At 38.8% G+C, this 21,737-nt stretch overlaps 1 protein-coding gene across 1 annotated transcript in view; it reads left to right on the forward strand.

The window, feature by feature from the left end:
• Positions 1 to 21,737, forward strand: part of LOC309550553 (uncharacterized protein) — a 161,070-nt gene that overhangs the window by 28,839 nt on the left and 110,494 nt on the right. Inside the window, exon 3 of the mRNA XM_082250905.1 lies at positions 18,862 to 19,076. Within this exon, the coding sequence (XP_082107031.1) occupies positions 18,862 to 19,076 (215 nt within the window). The remainder of the gene's footprint in view (positions 1 to 18,861; positions 19,077 to 21,737) is intronic.

Genomic DNA, 21,737 nt, shown 5'->3' on the forward strand with positions numbered 1-21,737 from the left:
CAGGCCCACACATCCTGTCGGGAGGCACACGCTGACTGTCCTCCTGCTCCCAGCCGATTGACAACAAAGAGAGAGCCGCTCAGGTGTTAGTTCAAAGGGTGGTGCTGGTCAGATCCGCCGTCCAAGCTATGAAGAATCCAAAAAAGTAGACCGCACTCGGGAAAGTAAGATGAAAACAATCAAAACTCCTTTATTCTTCTTTGGTGTAGCAGACAGACAGTACAATGCACATAACAGACGTGCCCGGTTAACGCGTTTCACGAATTAAATCGCTTACTCATAACCATACACTGTGGAGCTGTGGAAGCCGACGTACATTTGTAGGTAAACCAAGGAAAAGGGAGGTGACCGAAGAATGTAATTACTTGCACCTAGAATTAATTAATTGATGAGAAACAGATGTAAGTTCAGCAAGTCCACAGTCCCACGGTGAAAGGCAGATAGATACAAAACTCCTTCACCCAGTGGGGGAATGGAGGTATGCATACAAACGATATAAAACCATATTGATGAAAAATACAAAAAAATACAATAAAATATACATATATGAAATATAAAACAATGGCTGAAAAATCAGGAACCAAAAAATGAATAAAAAACTATTTTTCTTTATCATCAAATGTTTTTGAATGCTTCAAACCCCGGTGGCGTAGACATGATAGAAAAAACACACAGTGTATGTGAAAAATGGTCGTTCAGTGTGTGGAGAGAATCTTTAAAATGTGGATCGTAACTATGTGAAAAAATCGTGCGTAAAAAAGATATAAATTGGAATAACATACCAAATATATTTACTGATATTGATCCCAAAAAAGGTTAAAATAAAAAATATAAAAATGTGTAAAAAAAGTAAAAATAAAAAATGCTGGTGAAAAAAGAGGGAAAAGAAACCACAGTATTGACAATGGTTGAATGCACTAAAACCACATGAATGAAATGAAGTAGTGATGGTGAAAAGTGTGGAGAAAAAATATATGAAGAAAAAATGAAGAAAAAATGAAAAAATGAAAAAATGAACTCATGAATTCATGAATATAGAAAATAATTGTAATGGTAAACAATCATGAGTGATAGGTACAATAGAAATGTGAATTGACATATTAATGAGGACGACTCGTATGAAAAATATATATAAGGTGTAAAACATAAATAGTCACGCTTACCAGGGGATGAATACCGAAAAAAAGTTTATAGGTTCCCAATTTTTGCAGATGTATCTAAACTGACACCAAAATCGCCATGTATAAACTCACTAATTAGAAGTAATTAATTGAAAATACATAATTCAGAGAATACACTCGAAAATAGAGAAACATATATGCAAAATATAGAAAAACCCTTTCATGAAAGTCATTCTATGAAAGTATAATCCGCTTGTTTGAGTGTATCAGTGAATAATGGAACATATAAATATGGTGAAGATCCAGTAAACATCGATATGGCATGGAGGATCACCATATATAGAAAATATAATAATGTGTAAACTGGAATGGCGGCATGGTGTCAAAGAAAAGGAAGACCCCCTCTTCCAAAGGTGACTTTGTTATTCGAAAATTCATGAATGAATGTAGACATTATAACTAGTAACCATGATTGGCAATTTAGACAGCTTATTGGCCTTAAATGAATGCAAATTAATTGCAACAAAAAATTGAAAATAGAAATAAAGATAAAGTGACTGGTGCATACAATGTGTCAAAAAAGGGAGGAGGAGCTCGGAGAAACTCGGAACGAACTCGAACGGAGCCTCGAAACAGGGGAATAATCATGGCTTGGCATGGGACTTAAAAAGTCTGAAAAAGGAGACCATTTTGTTGAGAGAAAAAAGGAAGTAAAATGAAAATAAAAAGAAAAAAGAGAAAAAAGGGGGGGAACTCTCGAAGCCATATGGAGCTATGTGACCAAATCCTACAAACCATATTAGATGGCAATCAAAAAACAGAAGCAAATGACTCCTGACATATAGCCATGAATAGCTGCGGAATCCATGGCTAAAAGCCAAAAGGAATTTTTTGTTGGAAAATAAATAAAAATAAAAATAAAAATAAAAATAAAAAACCGAAAAAAATTTTTCTTTTAATTAAAAATTTCAAAAAATCAAAAAATCAGAAAAACCAGAAATAAATGTATATATATGAAAAAAGAAGAAAAGGGGAGAGGGAGACTTACTCATAAAAATGAGTGACGTCCCACTCGAAGTTTAATCCCTGTGGAATGCGAGTTTGAAGCCTAAAAATCCAAGAGACCTCCCTTTTACATAATATACGAAAAATGTCCCCGCCTCTAATAGGTTTAATGATGCGCTCTATGACCTGAACCTGTACTAGGGACAAGTCGCCTCCATGGTTATGATTAAAGTGGCGTGCCACATTGGTTGATTTAGATAGTCTGATGTCACTTAGATGTTCCCTGAACCTATCTTTAAGTCTGCGAGTGGTTCTACCCACATATTGTATCAAACAAGCCTTGCAGGTTATAAGATATATGACATATTCTGAATTACAGTTGAAAAACTTTTCTAGATGAAAAGTCCTTTCGCTCACCGAAGACTTAAAGATGTTTCCATGGAGAATATAAGAGCAAGTGACACAGTCGGTCATACCACATTTGTAGTTACCTCTACAGTGTAGCCAAGTAGGGGATTGTTTAGGTTTTTTAGAAAGATAAAGGCTGGGTGATAAGACATTGCCCAAAGTGACAGCTCTTTTGGCAACTATATTAACTCCCTCGTTTAGAATATTGGCACATATGTCATCAGTATTTAGAAGCGGTAAATGTTTCTGAATAATTGTTTTGACTTTGTAAAATTCTAAACTATATGGGAGAGACAACGTAATGGAGGGCATAGGTTTAGAATTTTTTGTGTGGGTAAATGAAGAGCGGTGCTGTTTATGTTTATTACTGGCTTTGGATTTCTGATTAGCAAGTTTGTTCGGAGTATTATTTATGTTGGAACATGGTTGTTTGTTTAGGAGATCAGTTCGATCTCTATTTAGAGCCATAACATATGCTCTGTTAATCATCCATTGCGGATATCCTCTAGCGAGGAATCTAGATCGTAAAGAAAGTGATTCTTTTTTAAAATCCGCAATGTTCTTGCATATTCGGCGCAATCTCAAGAACTGCCCAACCGGTATGCCTTTCAGTGTATGCATTGGGTGGCTAGATTTCGCATGTAACAGGCTGTTGCCTGACAATGGTTTCCTATACAGATTAGAAACAACTCTGTCACCCGAATGGCTTAAGGAAACATCTAAAAATTCGATTTTATCTGGGCTCCTGTGTCCCGTGAATTTTAGATTAACCGAATTGTCATTGAGGTACTTCAGAAATGCATTTAATTCAACATCATGATGGCAGACAAAGATCAGATCGTCAATGTATCTAAAGAACAGAGCGATCTGATCTCTGAAGGGATTTCCACCTCCAAAGATGTGGGGTCTCTCCCACCAACCCATGTACAGGTTGGCGAGAGAGGGGGAGAACTTGGCTCCCATCGCTGCCCCACATCTTTGGAGGTAGAAATCCCCGTCAAAAGTAAAATAATTGTGTGTTAACAAAAATTGAAGAACTTCAAGGATATACAGTTGTTGATCAGCAGGTAGGTTGGTATTATGTAACAACGTGGTTTTTATAGCTAATAGAGCCAGATCATGGGGTATTGAGGAATAGAGGCTGGTGACATCACAGGTGATCCATACATAGTGCTCCTTCCAGACAAAATTATCCATGATATTTAATAGATGTGTGGTATCTTTCAGGAAACCTGGAAGGCTATGTACTAGACCTTGTAGTTGCCCATCCAACCACTCCCCAAGTTTCTCACAAAGGGACCCAATACCTGAGACGATAGGTCTTCCCAAAATAGGGTCTAAACCTTTGTGGACCTTGGGGAGATGGTGGAATATGGGTGTGACAGGGGAAATAGGGACTAATTTTTCAGTGTCTTTGGTAGAGAAAACCCCCAGAGATGCCCCCTTATTGATCAAGATCATGAGTTGTTTTTTGAAAATATTGGTGGGGTCATTTTTGAGGGATTGATAGGTACATGTATCCCCTAACTGCCTGAGGGCCTCTTTTTTATAAATATCGCTATCTAGCACCACAATAGCCCCCCCTTTATCGGCATTTCTGATGACAATAGATGTATCATCTTTTAAAGATTTCAATGACACTCTCTCTTGTCTAGTGAGGTTATCTTGAAATGTGGTCACTACAGGGGGGACTGTGGATGCTAATGAAAATAGATCTTTTTCTACCAATTTCTGAAAAAGGTCCATACTAGAGGATCTAGATTGTATGGGATAGAAGTTGGAAGAGGAAGTGATGGTAATATTCCTCATTCCATCTTGGCCATATTCTTGTATAAAATCATGATTTTCCCTTGCCAAGTCCTCCAACTCAGTGATGGCACAAACTTCACGAAATGTGGATACAGTACCATATGAGTCATTCAAGTGGTTGATGTCAACCAATTCATCGTTGCTGGAGGAAGGCTCATCTTGATTGAAGAAATGTCTCTTTAAAGTTAAATTGCGGATGAACTTATTTATGTTGAGAACAGTTTCAAATGGATCAAAATGAGCGTGCGGGCAAAAGTTTAAGCCTTTAGATAAAAGGCTGATGTCATCTGCGGTGAGTGGCCTTTTTGATAGATTGATAACATTCGATGTATGTAGATAAGGATCTAAAGACGTATTTTTTGTTGTTACTTCCGATGAGATCTGAGTCGGTGTTGGCCATCTGAATGACCCGCGGTGTCTCCTTCCTCCCCGTCTGGTAGCCTTTTTCCTTTTCTCCTGGTGAATCTCCTGTTTTTCTTGGGGGCCTCGTTTTTTGATGCCGATTGTACATGAGTGTTATTCCCTGATCGTGGTGTTTGTGGATACTCTAAAGATGTATCCGATGTAAGGGGTAGAGATGTATCTGTCGCACCCGTCTCTGGGTCAGAGAAGCTAACTCGTTTTTTGGGATGTTGTCGATGCCAATTGTTGGCTTTTTTCCATGTGTAGACGTTTTTAGTCTCATAGTCAATCTGATCCCGGAGCAGCTTGTCCTGTTTGCCTTTAATGGTATCTGTTTCTATTTTGTCAATTTTCTCATTTAAGTGTTGGTCAAATTCAATGAAGGAGGGCGTTTCTTTGAATGGAAGTAAATCCGTTTGTAGTTTAGAAATGTCCTCATGTAGTTTGTCTAATTCAAGGGATTTGGAACTGACAATAAGTTTCATTAAATCAAAAGAACATCTTGAAAGCGTGTCAGTCCATTGTTGCTTAAGGTCTTCATTATATAAATCAAAGGTTGGAAATTTTTTGATTCGGAGACCCCTGGGAATTCGTGCAACATCGATGTATTCGTTTAAGGTGGTCTTTTCCCAGTATGCCCTCACTTCCTTTACCATCAATTTTTCTAATTTATGGAAAATAGTTTTGACCGAACATGAAGTATCCTCCTTAGTATTTTTTAAAGTGGCCTGTGCATCATGTCTGAGAGGATTATTGTTCAGCTGTCTAAGCGTCCGGCTGAGAGGGGGTAATTCCATGTCTGTTATAAAGTGCAATCTGTCTGTACTGTATACAAGTCCATATAATGTGAAGAATATACAGGAGAAGTTCAAAATAAAAGAACTCACCGGGCTGGCTGTATTTCACGGAGACAATTGACAACAAAGAGAGAGCCGCTCAGGTGTTAGTTCAAAGGGTGGTGCTGGTCAGATCCGCCGTCCAAGCTATGAAGAATCCAAAAAAGTAGACCGCACTCGGGAAAGTAAGATGAAAACAATCAAAACTCCTTTATTCTTCTTTGGTGTAGCAGACAGACAGTACAATGCACATAACAGACGTGCCCGGTTAACGCGTTTCACGAATTAAATCGCTTACTCATAACCATACACTGTGGAGCTGTGGAAGCCGACGTACATTTGTAGGTAAACCAAGGAAAAGGGAGGTGACCGAAGAATGTAATTACTTGCACCTAGAATTAATTAATTGATGAGAAACAGATGTAAGTTCAGCAAGTCCACAGTCCCACGGTGAAAGGCAGATAGATACAAAACTCCTTCACCCAGTGGGGGAATGGAGGTATGCATACAAACGATATAAAACCATATTGATGAAAAATACAAAAAAATACAATAAAATATACATATATGAAATATAAAACAATGGCTGAAAAATCAGGAACCAAAAAATGAATAAAAAACTATTTTTCTTTATCATCAAATGTTTTTGAATGCTTCAAACCCCGGTGGCGTAGACATGATAGAAAAAACACACAGTGTATGTGAAAAATGGTCGTTCAGTGTGTGGAGAGAATCTTTAAAATGTGGATCGTAACTATGTGAAAAAATCGTGCGTAAAAAAGATATAAATTGGAATAACATACCAAATATATTTACTGATATTGATCCCAAAAAAGGTTAAAATAAAAAATATAAAAATGTGTAAAAAAAGTAAAAATAAAAAATGCTGGTGAAAAAAGAGGGAAAAGAAACCACAGTATTGACAATGGTTGAATGCACTAAAACCACATGAATGAAATGAAGTAGTGATGGTGAAAAGTGTGGAGAAAAAATATATGAAGAAAAAATGAAGAAAAAATGAAAAAATGAAAAAATGAACTCATGAATTCATGAATATAGAAAATAATTGTAATGGTAAACAATCATGAGTGATAGGTACAATAGAAATGTGAATTGACATATTAATGAGGACGACTCGTATGAAAAATATATATAAGGTGTAAAACATAAATAGTCACGCTTACCAGGGGATGAATACCGAAAAAAAGTTTATAGGTTCCCAATTTTTGCAGATGTATCTAAACTGACACCAAAATCGCCATGTATAAACTCACTAATTGGAAGTAATTAATTGAAAATACATAATTCAGAGAATACACTCGAAAATAGAGAAACATATATGCAAAATATAGAAAAACCCTTTCATGAAAGTCATTCTATGAAAGTATAATCCGCTTGTTTGAGTGTATCAGTGAATAATGGAACATATAAATATGGTGAAGATCCAGTAAACATCGATATGGCATGGAGGATCACCATATATAGAAAATATAATAATGTGTAAACTGGAATGGCGGCATGGTGTCAAAGAAAAGGAAGACCCCCTCTTCCAAAGGTGACTTTGTTATTCGAAAATTCATGAATGAATGTAGACATTATAACTAGTAACCATGATTGGCAATTTAGACAGCTTATTGGCCTTAAATGAATGCAAATTAATTGCAACAAAAAATTGAAAATAGAAATAAAGATAAAGTGACTGGTGCATACAATGTGTCAAAAAAGGGAGGAGGAGCTCGGAGAAACTCGGAACGAACTCGAACGGAGCCTCGAAACAGGGGAATAATCATGGCTTGGCATGGGACTTAAAAAGTCTGAAAAAGGAGACCATTTTGTTGAGAGAAAAAAGGAAGTAAAATGAAAATAAAAAGAAAAAAGAGAAAAAAGGGGGGGAACTCTCGAAGCCATATGGAGCTATGTGACCAAATCCTACAAACCATATTAGATGGCAATCAAAAAACAGAAGCAAATGACTCCTGACATATAGCCATGAATAGCTGCGGAATCCATGGCTAAAAGCCAAAAGGAATTTTTTGTTGGAAAATAAATAAAAATAAAAATAAAAATAAAAATAAATATAAAAATAAAAATAAAAAACCGAAAAAATTTTTTCTTTTAATTAAAAATTTCAAAAAATCAAAAAATCAGAAAAACCAGAAATAAATGTATATATATGAAAAAAGAAGAAAAGGGGAGAGGGAGACTTACTCATAAAAATGAGTGACGTCCCACTCGAAGTTTAATCCCTGTGGAATGCGAGTTTGAAGCCTAAAAATCCAAGAGACCTCCCTTTTACATAATATACGAAAAATGTCCCCGCCTCTAATAGGTTTATTATTTTTATTTTTATTTTTATTTTTATTTATTTTCCAACAAAAAATTCCTTTTGGCTTTTAGCCATGGATTCCGCAGCTATTCATGGCTATATGTCAGGAGTCATTTGCTTCTGTTTTTTGATTGCCATCTAATATGGTTTGTAGGATTTGGTCACATAGCTCCATATGGCTTCGAGAGTTCCCCCCCTTTTTTCTCTTTTTTCTTTTTATTTTCATTTTACTTCCTTTTTTCTCTCAACAAAATGGTCTCCTTTTTCAGACTTTTTAAGTCCCATGCCAAGCCATGATTATTCCCCTGTTTCGAGGCTCCGTTCGAGTTCGTTCCGAGTTTCTCCGAGCTCCTCCTCCCTTTTTTGACACATTGTATGCACCAGTCACTTTATCTTTATTTCTATTTTCAATTTTTTGTTGCAATTAATTTGCATTCATTTAAGGCCAATAAGCTGTCTAAATTGCCAATCATGGTTACTAGTTATAATGTCTACATTCATTCATGAATTTTCGAATAACAAAGTCACCTTTGGAAGAGGGGGTCTTCCTTTTCTTTGACACCATGCCGCCATTCCAGTTTACACATTATTATATTTTCTATATATGGTGATCCTCCATGCCATATCGATGTTTACTGGATCTTCACCATATTTATATGTTCCATTATTCACTGATACACTCAAACAAGCGGATTATACTTTCATAGAATGACTTTCATGAAAGGGTTTTTCTATATTTTGCATATATGTTTCTCTATTTTCGAGTGTATTCTCTGAATTATGTATTTTCAATTAATTACTTCTAATTAGTGAGTTTATACATGGCGATTTTGGTGTCAGTTTAGATACATCTGCAAAAATTGGGAACCTATAAACTTTTTTTCGGTATTCATCCCCTGGTAAGCGTGACTATTTATGTTTTACACCTTATATATATTTTTCATACGAGTCGTCCTCATTAATATGTCAATTCACATTTCTATTGTACCTATCACTCATGATTGTTTACCATTACAATTATTTTCTATATTCATGAATTCATGAGTTCATTTTTTCATTTTTTCATTTTTTCTTCATTTTTTCTTCATATATTTTTTCTCCACACTTTTCACCATCACTACTTCATTTCATTCATGTGGTTTTAGTGCATTCAACCATTGTCAATACTGTGGTTTCTTTTCCCTCTTTTTTCACCAGCATTTTTTATTTTTACTTTTTTTACACATTTTTATATTTTTTATTTTAACCTTTTTTGGGATCAATATCAGTAAATATATTTGGTATGTTATTCCAATTTATATCTTTTTTACGCACGATTTTTTCACATAGTTACGATCCACATTTTAAAGATTCTCTCCACACACTGAACGACCATTTTTCACATACACTGTGTGTTTTTTCTATCATGTCTACGCCACCGGGGTTTGAAGCATTCAAAAACATTTGATGATAAAGAAAAATAGTTTTTTATTCATTTTTTGGTTCCTGATTTTTCAGCCATTGTTTTATATTTCATATATGTATATTTTATTGTATTTTTTTGTATTTTTCATCAATATGGTTTTATATCGTTTGTATGCATACCTCCATTCCCCCACTGGGTGAAGGAGTTTTGTATCTATCTGCCTTTCACCGTGGGACTGTGGACTTGCTGAACTTACATCTGTTTCTCATCAATTAATTAATTCTAGGTGCAAGTAATTACATTCTTCGGTCACCTCCCTTTTCCTTGGTTTACCTACAAATGTACGTCGGCTTCCACAGCTCCACAGTGTATGGTTATGAGTAAGCGATTTAATTCGTGAAACGCGTTAACCGGGCACGTCTGTTATGTGCATTGTACTGTCTGTCTGCTACACCAAAGAAGAATAAAGGAGTTTTGATTGTTTTCATCTTACTTTCCCGAGTGCGGTCTACTTTTTTGGATTCCTCCTGCTCCCAGCCCACATGGCTTCAGGATGCAGCTTCTGGAGGCAGCAAACAATAGGAATTTCTCTGAACAAATTATAGAGCCTTAACTCCCTCATTCTGAACAGGTGAAGGCCTTTCAACTTCCTGCTGGCTAGCTCTGTAGCCAACACCCTAAATTAATTAATGGACTTTCTAAATCAGGTAGAAATGTATCTCCTTCCTGTGACTACATTCCCAGATTTAGCTGACTTCCTGTTACAATATATATATATATATATATATAAATAGAAAAATAAAAGACTCTTGTGCTCACCAACCTAGACCAATCTGACAAGTAGTGGCGCCCAAACTGTAAACCAACTTTGCCAAAATATGTAAAAAGGAGTTGTATCGCATTGCAGTATCCTTATATATAAATCAATTGAAGATGTGTGAAAATCAAATACTGAAATCAAAATAATCAGAATAATCACACACTGTTAAAACGGGGGCCCTTCTGAAGTCAATAATTGACGTAACATGTAGGATGGAGCGCTGAGAGCTGACAGAATCCAGAACAGAATGAAACAACCATATGCCAGCAGCAGCATGTGCTAATGGACAGGATTCCTAGTGTCAGCCATTGAGAATGGTGGGCTGTGGGGTACTTCTGTGCTTTGGAGTTACTATCTTAACTTTAGTTGTGTAAGAATATTTAATAATAATATCTCGCGCTCGTACTTCATTATGTCAGAATATTTATACTGCTCTGAATATAACAGTGTCTATTTATGTCAATAAGCAAAGATCTAGGAGGAAGGAGAATCTTCACCTATTTCCACAAATCAATATGTAGTGAATTATTTTTAATTGATAAATTTATTTTTAAAAGCATATACCAATCTCAGTGAGTACAGTCTACAGTAAGGAATATATATAAAATATTTATCCTCAAGACATGTAATCACAATATATGATCAAACTTAAAATGACACAAAAAGATAACTCTACAGAAATACTAACTTCAAACAATTAATGCAATGTGATGTTTAGCTCAATAATGAAAGTGAAACTGAAACAAAGTGAAAGTAAAACGAAAGCAAGATTACCATTTCTCCAGGTATAGCATTAACCATAGGAAAGTGTGCTATATAAACAGACCACAATTGTCTGCGAATTGTATTACCGAAAGTCACCTCACTGCAGATGAAGCAAGAATAAGCCATGCAAAAAGGAAGACTTAAAATTGCAAATAATGCACTAAATCTGATATTAATAAAAATGTATAAAAACAAAAATCAGCTTTTAGAGAAAAATCTACCCTGGTTTATACGGCTGGGATTGTAATCCTATTACCCTTAAATATGCAACATAAAACATACAAGGAAGGAATAAACAATATTGAATAAAATCAAATAACATAGCAAGGCATATTTACCACACTTAAGATGGCCGCTAGCTTCAAATGGTCGTTACCAGAGTCTTAAGATGGATGCCAGTGAGGGAGGATTTTCGTTTGGCGTCCCTCAAAGTTTCAGATGAACGATGGAGCAAGAATGATGGAGCAAGATGGAGTATGTCTGGATGAGTATATCGAGGGATGTAGTAGTGTGTGTGATGTATGTGTATTGTATGTTGGGCAAATGTAATGTGTCCTATCTCATATCTGGGTTGTTCTTTTATATGGTATGAACAAAGGGCTATAAAAATCACCATAAGTTAAACCCAGAGGGATGAAACATTATCCCCATTGGTTGGGATATTCTATACCTTAACTGGTGAGGTCATAGACACACCTCTCTTGATAATTAACCCAATGTTTGTATAATACAATTAAAGGATGATTTCTCTATATGTAAGAGTAATCATAAAAGCACAACATAAAACTTTGTCCATACTCCCAGTACATACATAAATGTCCATCTGTATCTCCATCATTCACCTTGGCAAGTAATGCCATTTCAATAATTATATTTTTAATACAATATAATATTTCTATATGGGAAATATCTAAATTACCCCAAGACTGCATTTGGTATTTAGTCTAAAGAGGGCAGTATTATACCGTTCATTAGATTTTGTATGTAACAATAATTAGAATATATCCTTATCCGATGATCTTTGACCTCTTAGCTAGTGAAGATCCATTAATTATTTGACCATGCCATAGGCTGTCAGACATAGCGTCTAGAATTGGAAGATCTATAGTGGTCGTAAAAACTTAACCACAAACTTCTCTGAAATGAGGTAATTAGTGACGAGATACACATGTTCTTACACTTATTAAAAAAAGAATTCTGAGTAAGATTACTAGTGTAAGAATATAAACCCAAAATGTGATATAACATTCCTAAATATATATGTATATGCCTTACATAATATAATGACATAATTATGGCTAATATCTTCTCACACATAATAATGGATCTTTAAACCTATAGTTGTTTAAATGAACCTATTGTTCATCTTTAAAATACAGACAATTAAGGAGACATCACCCCCTTAACATAGTGTCAGGCTGACTGAGTCTTATCTAAAAGAACGTCAGTTTTCCACTTATTTATGCCCAAAAGAAAACAGAGACATCTGCTGAAAGTATAAGAGCCTATTGTAAGAGAAATTTTACAACAGAACATATATAAACTTTCTTTCACCTTAAAACAAGATGGAAACTATACTGTTCAGAATCTTATATGCATAATATGGAATATACATGGCTTTTTAAATCCATATTTTTTGTTCTATTATTATTTTAATCACCCCCAATAATCCCAACAGTTGTTTTGATCTTGCTTTTATGTGAGTTTTTAATAAATATTAGTTGATTTTAAGCAATGTAGAGAGCACTATGTTTTACCTTTTTCTCTTTTCTGAGCTGATTCATTGGCATTTCCTCATTTCTGAAAGAGTGAGTTTATTCTGCCATTAGAGCCCATCCTATGGGACCCTGCACTTTTGAAGTTTTATAATATTAAGGTCTAACGCTGAAGGCGAGTGTGTGTCTACAGAAGCTGGTGGTGGGGGAGTGAAAGTTATCTCATCTTTGTTTCCTTCCATGTGCAGTTGGATGTCCATTTTAAAGAGGAATGGACTAATGGATATTAACTGATGTTTAATTTTTTTCTTATGATTTCACAAGTTTTAGAAGTGTGTGATAAGTCTGAGGAAATGAGGTTTAGGGTGAAGGTCAACTTTAAGACCCCCCTCTTATACAGGGTTTTCTACCTTCTGCAAGATTATAGATCTTTCTGTTTCCAGTGCTGCCCAGAGACTAGCTGAACCAGACCAGATCTATAAATCTACCTAATTTAAACCGCTATAAATCTGTTAAACCAAATTGAGCTGTGACTTTCTACGCCCTTACACTTGATCCATCTCTGTCAGTGTCAGTGGGAGAAATTGTCCCCATTATTGGTTTCAGAGGGAGAAAAATTGCCCCATTGTTGTTTTCCGTGGGAGGAATAGTGCCCCATTATTTGTGTCTGTGGAAGTAATAGTGCCCCATCCCTGGTATCAGTGGAAAGAATAGTGCCCCATCATTGATGTCAGCAGAAGGAATAGTGCATCATCACTGATATCAGTGGGAGGAATAGCTACCCATTATTATTATCATTGGGAGAAAAAGTGCCCAGTTGTTGGTGTCAGTGGAAGGAATAGTGCCCCATCCTTAGTGTCAGTAGAAGGAAGAGTGCCCTAAGGGCTGGACAAAGGCAATCAAAGGGCCACATTCAGCCTGCATACCACAGTTTGGAGCCCACTGTTTTAGAAAATCTCTACTCTTGAAATATTACCTTACACATGTAATAATGTGCACCCTGCTACAACAACAATCTATAAAGCTGTTTAATAAAAGTCAAATAAAACGAATTAAGCTGTGACTGTCTACCCACTTACACACTAACTGATTCCTCCACCCCACACAAATAAGTGACCCATCATTGGTGTCAGTGGGAGAAATTGTCCCCTTTATTGATGTCAGTGGAAGGAGTAGTGCCCATTGTTGGTGTGAGTGGGAGAAAAAATGTCCCATTGTTGTTTTCCATGAGAAGAATAATGTCCCATCACAGTGGCGTAGCGTGGGGGGTGCAGGGGGGGCCGGCCGCACCGGGCGCAACATTTGGGGGGGGGGGCGCATCCCGCACCAGTGTCGCTCTAGCAAACTTTAAAAATTCTTCCTAGCGTGTCACTCCAGCCGCCACCATCTTCAGGCTAAACGATGGCCGGCTGGCGCCCTGTAATTGGGCCAACATTGTCATGTGCGGCAGCGGGGCTGGCCAGTGGCAGAGCCCCGCCTCGCTTCTGGAGCCCGCCTCGCTGTCTTCTAAGTCAGCTCTGCATGTGCCTCAGTCCCGCCTCATCTAAGCTCTCACAATCCTCCCCGACCCGCCCCCTGTAAGGGCTCGTCTTCACCATGTGGCAGAGCGGATGGATCATGAAAACAGGTAAGTCATTTTGCTGGCTGCAGGACTAGACACAGCCTGGGGAGGAGGCGTAGTTAACAGTGTAGTGTAGTTTAGTGGGTAGTAGTAGTGTAGTGGACAGGGTAGTGTAGTGGGTAGTGTAGTGGGCAGTGTAGTGTAGTGGACAGTGTAGTGTAGTGGGTAGGGTAGTGTAGTGGACAGTGTAGTGGGTAGTGTAGTGGACAGTGTATTGTAGTGGACAGTGTAGTGTAGTGAACAGTGTAGTGGACAGCGTAGTGTACTGGGTAGTGTAGTGGACAGTGTAGTGTAGTGGACAGGGTAGTGGACAGTGTAGTGTAGTGGGTAGTGTAGTGTAGTGGACAGTGTATTGTAGTGGACAGTGTAGTTTAGTTTAGTGGGTAGTGGACAGCGTAGTGTAGTGGACAGTGTGGTGGACAGTGTAGTGTAGTGAGTAGTGTAGTGGACAGTGTAATGTAGAGGGTAATGTAGTGGACAGTGTAGTGTAGTGGACAGCTTAGTGTAGTGTAGTGGACAGTGTAATGTAGTGGGTAGTGTAGTGGACAGTGTAGTGTAGTGGGAAGTGTAGTGGACAGTGTAGTGGGTAGTGTAATGGTCAGTGTAGTGGACAGTGCAGTGGTTAGTGTAGTGTAGTGGTCAGTGTAGTGGGTAGTGTAGTGTAGTGTAATGGTCAGTGTAGTGGACAGTGTAGTGTAGTGGGTAGTGTAGTGGACAATGTAGTGTAGTGGGTAGTATAGTGGACAGTGTAGAGCACAGGTGTCAAACTGGCGGCCCTTTAACCGTTGCGGAACTACAAGTCCCATGAGGCATTGAAAGGCTGACAGTTACAAGCATGACTCCCACAGGCAGAGGCATGATGGGACTTGTAGTTCTGCAACAGCTGGAGGGCTGCCAGTTTGACACCCCTGGTGTAGAGTATTGGAAAGTGTGGTGTAGGGTAGTGTAGTTTAGTGGACAATATAGTGGTTAGGGTAGTGTAGTGGACAATGTAGTTTAGTGGTCAGTGTAGTGGACAGTGTAGTGTAGTGGTCAGTGTAGTGGGTAGCATAGTGTAGTGGACAGTGTAGGGTAGTGTAGTTTAGTGGACAATATAGTGGTTAGTGTGGTGTAGTGGACAGTGTAGGGTAGTGTAGTGGACAGTGTAGTGTAATGTAGTGGACAGTGTAGTGTAGTGGTCAGTGTAGTGTAGTGTAGTGGTCAGTGTAGTATAGTGGATAGTATAGTGTAGTGGACAGCGCAGTGGTCAGTGTAGTGGACAGTGTAGTAGTGGGTAGTATAGTGGACAGTGTAGTGTATTGGAAAGTGTAGTGTAGTGGACAGTGCAGTGTAATGGTCAGTGTAGTGGGTAGTGTAGTGGACACTGTAGTGAACAGTGTAGTGTAGTAGACAGTTTAGTGTAGTTTAATGGTCAGTGTAGTGGGCAGTGTAGTGTAGTGGACAGTGTAGTGTAGTAGGCAGTGTAGTGTAGTGGACAGTGTAGTGTAGTGGGCAGTGTAGTATAGTGGGCAGGTAGGAATCAGGTAGGTCAGTGTAAGGGTCAGTGTCATGGACAGGTAGGTCAGTGTAGTGGCCAGTACAGGAATCAGGTATGTTAGCGTAGTGGATTGGTAGGTCAGTATAGGAATCAGGCTGGTCAGTACTATTGTAGGAAGGGACTCAGGGAGTGCTAAAAGTCTGCAGGTTAGGGGGCGCAAATTACTTGCCTTGCCCCGGGCGCTGACAACCCACGCTACGCCACTGTCCCATCATTAGTGTCAGTGGGAGGAAAAGTGCCCCGTTATTGGTGCCAGTGGAAGGAATAGCACCCCATCCCTGGTATCAGTGCAAAGAATAGTGCCCCATCATTGGTGTCAGTGGGAGGAATAGCGCCCCATCATTGGTGTCAGTGGGAGGAATAGCGCCCCATCATTAGTATCATTGGGAGGAAGACTGCCCAATTGTTGGTGTCAGTGGAAGGAATAGTGCCCCATCATTAGTGTCAGTGGAAGCAAGAGTGCCGTAATGGCTGGACAAGGGCAAACAAAGGTCCACATTCAGCCTGCATGGCACGGTTTGGAGCCCACTGTTTTAGAAAATCTCTACTTTTAAATTATTAACTAACACATGTATTAATGTGTACCTTGCTACAACAAAAATCTATAAAGCTGTTTAAAACAAAAAAAAAAAAAAAACGAATTGAGCTGTGACTATCTACCCACTTACACACTAACAGATTCCTCCACCCCACACAAATAAGTGACCCATCATTGGTGTCAGTGGGGGAAATTGTCCCTATTATTGGTGTCAGTGGAAGAAGTAATGCCCATTGTTGGTGTCAGTGGGAGAAATAATGTCCCATTGTAATTTTCCATGGGAAGAATAGTGTCCCATCATTAGTGTCCGTGGGAGGAATAGTGCCCCATTATTGGTGTCAGTGAAAGAAATAGCACCAGTCCCTGGTATCAGTGGGAGGAACAATGCCCCATCCCTGGTATCAGTGGAAAAAATAGTGCCCCACCATTGGTGTCAGTGGGAGGAATAGCGCCCCATCGTTAGTGTCATTGGGAGGAATAGTGCCCCATTGTTGGTGTCAGTGGAAGGACTAGAGCCCTATCATTCGTGTCAGTGGAAGGAAGAGTGCCCTAAGGGCTGGATAAAGGCAAGCAAAGGACCACATTCAGCCTGCATACCACAGTTTGGAGCCCACTGCTTATAAAACATCTCTACTTATGAAATGTTAACTATTGCATGTACTAATGTATACTCAACAAGTAACAAGAAAAATTGATGGTGATAAAACTCTGGACTGCTAAATATGGTACAAAACCGATTCCAAAAGAGTTGGGACACTGTACAAATTGTGAATAAAAACAGAATGCAATGATGTGGAAGTTTCAAATTTCAATATTTTATTCAGAATACAACATAGATGACATATCAAATGTTTAAACTGAGAAAATGTATAATTTTAAAGGAAAATTAAGTTGATTTTAAATTTCATGGCATCAACACATCTCAAAAAAGTTGGGTCAAGGCCATGTTTACCACTGTGTGGCATCCCCTCTTCTTTTTATAACAGTCTGCAAACGTCTCGGGGACTGAGGAGACAAGTTGCTCAAGTTTAGGAATAGGAATGTTGTACCATTCTTGTCTAATACAGGCTTCTAGTTGTAGTAATTGATGTAGTATGTGGTCTGGCATTGTCATGTTGGAAAATGCAAGGTCTTCCCTGAAAGAGACAATGTCTGGATGGGAGCATATGTTGTTCTAGAACTTGGATATACCTTTCAGCATTAATGGTGCCTTTCCAGATGTGTAAGCTGCCCATGCCACACGCACTCATGCAACCCTATACCATCAGAGATGCAGGCTTCTGAACTGAGTGCTGATAAGAACTTGGGTTGCCCTTGTCCTCTTTAGTCCAGATGACATGGCGTCCCAGTTTTCCAAAAAGAACTTCAAATTTTGATTCTTCTGACCACAGAACAGTTTTCCATTTTGCCACAGTCCATTTTAAATGAGCCTTGGCCCAGAGAAAACGCCTGTGCTTCTGGATCATGTTTAGATATGGCTTCTTTTTTGGCCTATAGAGTTTTAGCTGGCAACGGCAAATGGCACGGGGGATTGTGTTCACCGACAAAGTTTTCTGGAAGTATTCCTGAGCCCATGTTGTGATTTGCATTACAGTAGCATTCCTGTATGTGATGCAGTGCCGTCTAAGGGCCCGAAGATCACGGGCAACCAGTATGGTTTTCTGGCCTTGACCCTTTACGCACAAAGATTGTTCCAGATTCTCTGAATCTTTGGATGATATTATGCACTATAGATGATGATAACTTCAAACTCTTTGCAATTTTTCTCTGAGAAACTCCTTTCTGATATTGCTCCACTATTTTTCACCACAGCATTGGGGGAATTGGTGATCCTCTGCCCATCTTTACTTCTGAGAAACACTGCCACTCTGAGAGGCTCTTTTTATACCCAATCATGTTGCCAATTGACCTAATAAGTTGAAAATTGGTAATCCAGCGGTTCCTTATATGTACATTTAACTTTTACGGTCTCTTATTGCTACCTGTCCCAACTTTTTTGGAATGTGTAGCTCTCATGAAATCCAAAATGAGCCAATATTTGTCATGACATTTCAAAATGTCTCACTTTCAACATTTAACATGTTTTCTGTATTATATTGTGAATAAAATATAAGTTGAGATTTGAAAAATTAGTCCATTCCTTTTTTATTTACAATTTGTACAGTGTCCCAACTTTTTTGGAATTGGGTTTGTACATATAAAAAGGGTTGTTATTTATTCTATTGGAATCAATTAGAAACCATGTCGTTTTTAAGTCCCAAATGCATGACCAATTGACAATGGGGGAGATTTACTAAAACTGGTGCACACAGAATCTGGTGCAGCTGTGCATAGTAACCAATCCGATTAATTGAACAAACTGAAGTTAGAAGCTGATCAGTTACCATGCACAGCTGCGCCATATTCTGTGTGAACCAGCTTTAGTAGGACTCAGCCAGTGTGTGCCAGGGAAAAGGTTATACACTATCTTAGAACATCCTGGAGAGATACAGCTAAGGTTATGTTATTGTATATGTACAAATTAATGCAAATATTTACCTTTCACATTAAAAGGAACTATTTGGACTCAGCAAATCTTAAGCTTAATATGCAGTGAAGAGCACCGAAATGGTACTGGAAAGATCGACACTACTGGAATAGTGCAATGGCTTGAGTTCCCATCTCTAAATCCAGATGGAGATCAGGACAGTCGTCCTTCGCCTCGTCTGTTTGTATCCCATTTGTCAGAAACATTTGTTCCCCAAGGACTAAAAAATAAAAAGGCAAAAGTAAGTAGAATCATTTTGGGGCTGATAATGTTATTAGAATATGATATTAGCCAATGTATACAGACCAGAAATACAAATAATAAATAAATGTTATCTGTCCCAAACTGGGTGGAAGCACACATTTTTTACAAGTGTTTGGTTATTTTTTTGTCAGAATTTCATTCATTTTTATTTTTTAGTTTCAATACTGTGGTACCATGGCGCATAGGTCTATTAAATATCAACTCCCAGATCTTACCCTGAAAAAGTAGCAGTGACATCATCACTGTGCTGCATACAGTCTGTACAGAGAGGAAAGCTTTGGGTGGGGCACAGCATGTCCACGCATACTGCAAATTGCCTGCAAAAAATTACAGAGGGGTGGGCACAAAACCACTCATCTTGCACAAAGCGATCAAGCAGAGGTGACTGGTATTTATTACAGGAAATCCTCACACAAATGCCAAGTGAAGGGATTCTTTCTTGCTGGATTGCTGCACAGATCTAGAAAAAAATACACATTGGAGACCAATAATTGAATGAAGATAAATATGGCTCTTGCATTAGACAATATTTGTTTAGGCCAGATTTCAGCAGAGCATTGTATTGGATAATTTATATTCTATACATATATGGAACAACTGGTGAGGTCTTTCCTTTGCTCTCCTCCTTAGCAAATCCTTTCCCTACCAGCTCACGGTGCCAGAAAGAATGTATGTCAGCATGATAACACTGTAAACTTTAACAGATTATGAATATCTCACAATAGGCACAGAGTGTAAAAGGACGCAAAAGGATTGTGTATATTTCAGTTGGCTACAGTAGTCATTAGGCCTGGATTGGGCCCAGAAATAGGCCTGGGCATTTTTAACTGAGCAGCCCAAGGGGGGGCTTCATGGGGGCAGTTGGTGACAAGATTTTGGGTTTCAGGATGTGTCGATTTGATTAGGTACCTTTTTAGTTTTAATGTGACAGATTGGGGCCGTTTAGGTCAGAGCTGCCATATAATGCTGTTTTTTTGGTGTTCTACTTTAACTCCGGTTTTGATGGTGGAGCCTGGAAAATAGGATGATGAACCACAAGAGTTGCTCTAATCCAGGGTTAACCAACCTTTTGGGCATAGTATGCCAAAAATGTTTTCAAAGAAATTGAGAGTGCCAGATACATTAAAAAAAAAAACTGTCAAATTCACACAAAAAGGAATCTATTAAAGTAAATGCTGTAAACCACTTGAATAATGGTAAGAAATCAACTGAGCTTTGTACCTTTACACCTCGGATCACCGTAATTCCTGCACCTTTACACCTCAGTTTACCCCAATTCCTGCACCTTCACACCCCAGGTCACCGTAATTCCTGCACCTTCACACCTCAGTTTACCCCAATTCCTGCACCTTCACACCTTAGTTTACCCCAATTCCTGCACCTTCACACCTCAGTTTACCATAATTCCTGCACCTTTACACCTCAGTTCACCCCAATTCCTGCACCTTCACACCTCAGTTTACCCCGATTCCTGCACCTTTACACCTCAGTTTACCCCGATTCCTGCACCTTTACACCTCAGTTTACCACAATTCCTGCACCTTTACACCTCAGTTTACCACAATTCCTGCACCTTTACACCTCAGTTTACCCCAATTCCTGCACCTTCACACCCCAGATCACCGCAATTCCTGCACCTTTACACCTCAGTTTGCCCCAATTCCTGCACCTTCACACCCCAGATCACCGCAATTCCTGCACCTTTACACCTCAGTTTACCCCAATTCCTACACCTTTACACCTCAGTTTACCCCAATTCCTGCACCTTCACACCTCAGTTTAGCACAATTCCTGCACCTTTACACCTCAGTTTATCCCGATTCCTGCACCTTCACACGTAATTCCTGCACATTCACACCTCATATCACCCCAATTCCTGCACCTTTACACCTCAGTTTACCCCAATTCCTGCACCTTCACACCCCAAATCACCGTAATTCCTGCACCTTCACACCTCAGTTTACGTCAATTCCTGCACCTTTACACCTCAGTTTACTACAATTCCTGCACCTTCACACCTCAGATCACCGTAATTCCTGCACCTTCACACTTTACATCACCCCAATTCCGACACCTTTACACCTCAGTTTACCCCAATTCCAGCACCTTCTTACCTCAGATCACCCCAATTCCTGCACCTTCACACTTCAGATCCCCATAATTCCTGCATCTGCACACTTCAGATAACCCCAATTCCTGCACCTTCCTACCTCAGATCACCCCCAGTTCCTGCACCTTCTTACCTCAGATTACCCACAATTCCTGCACCCTTTTACCTCAGATCACTCGAATACCTGCACCTTCTTACCTCAGATCACCCGAATTCCTGCACCTTCTTACCTCAGATCACCTAAATTCCTGCACCTTCTTACCTCAATCACCTCAATTCCTACACCTTCACACCTCAGATCACCCCACATTTCTGCACCTTCAGAACACACAAAAGGCAACACAGCTAGTCACTCCCAGGTGTCATAAACAGCAGATTCCTGCCTCTGCTATTCGCATTGTGCCTAAACGCATTTACAAATGTAGCCTTAGAACAGGGTTTGGGAGCTATTACTTTAGAAAACAAGTTACCAAACCCTGTTATAAAGTGCAGTTCCCTATAAAAACATCTAAAGTAGTGGTTAAAAAG

The sequence above is a fragment of the Pelophylax lessonae genome (genome assembly GCF_965119305.1).
Source record: "Pelophylax lessonae genome assembly, chromosome: 3".
Taxonomy (NCBI): Eukaryota; Metazoa; Chordata; class Amphibia; order Anura; family Ranidae; genus Pelophylax; species Pelophylax lessonae.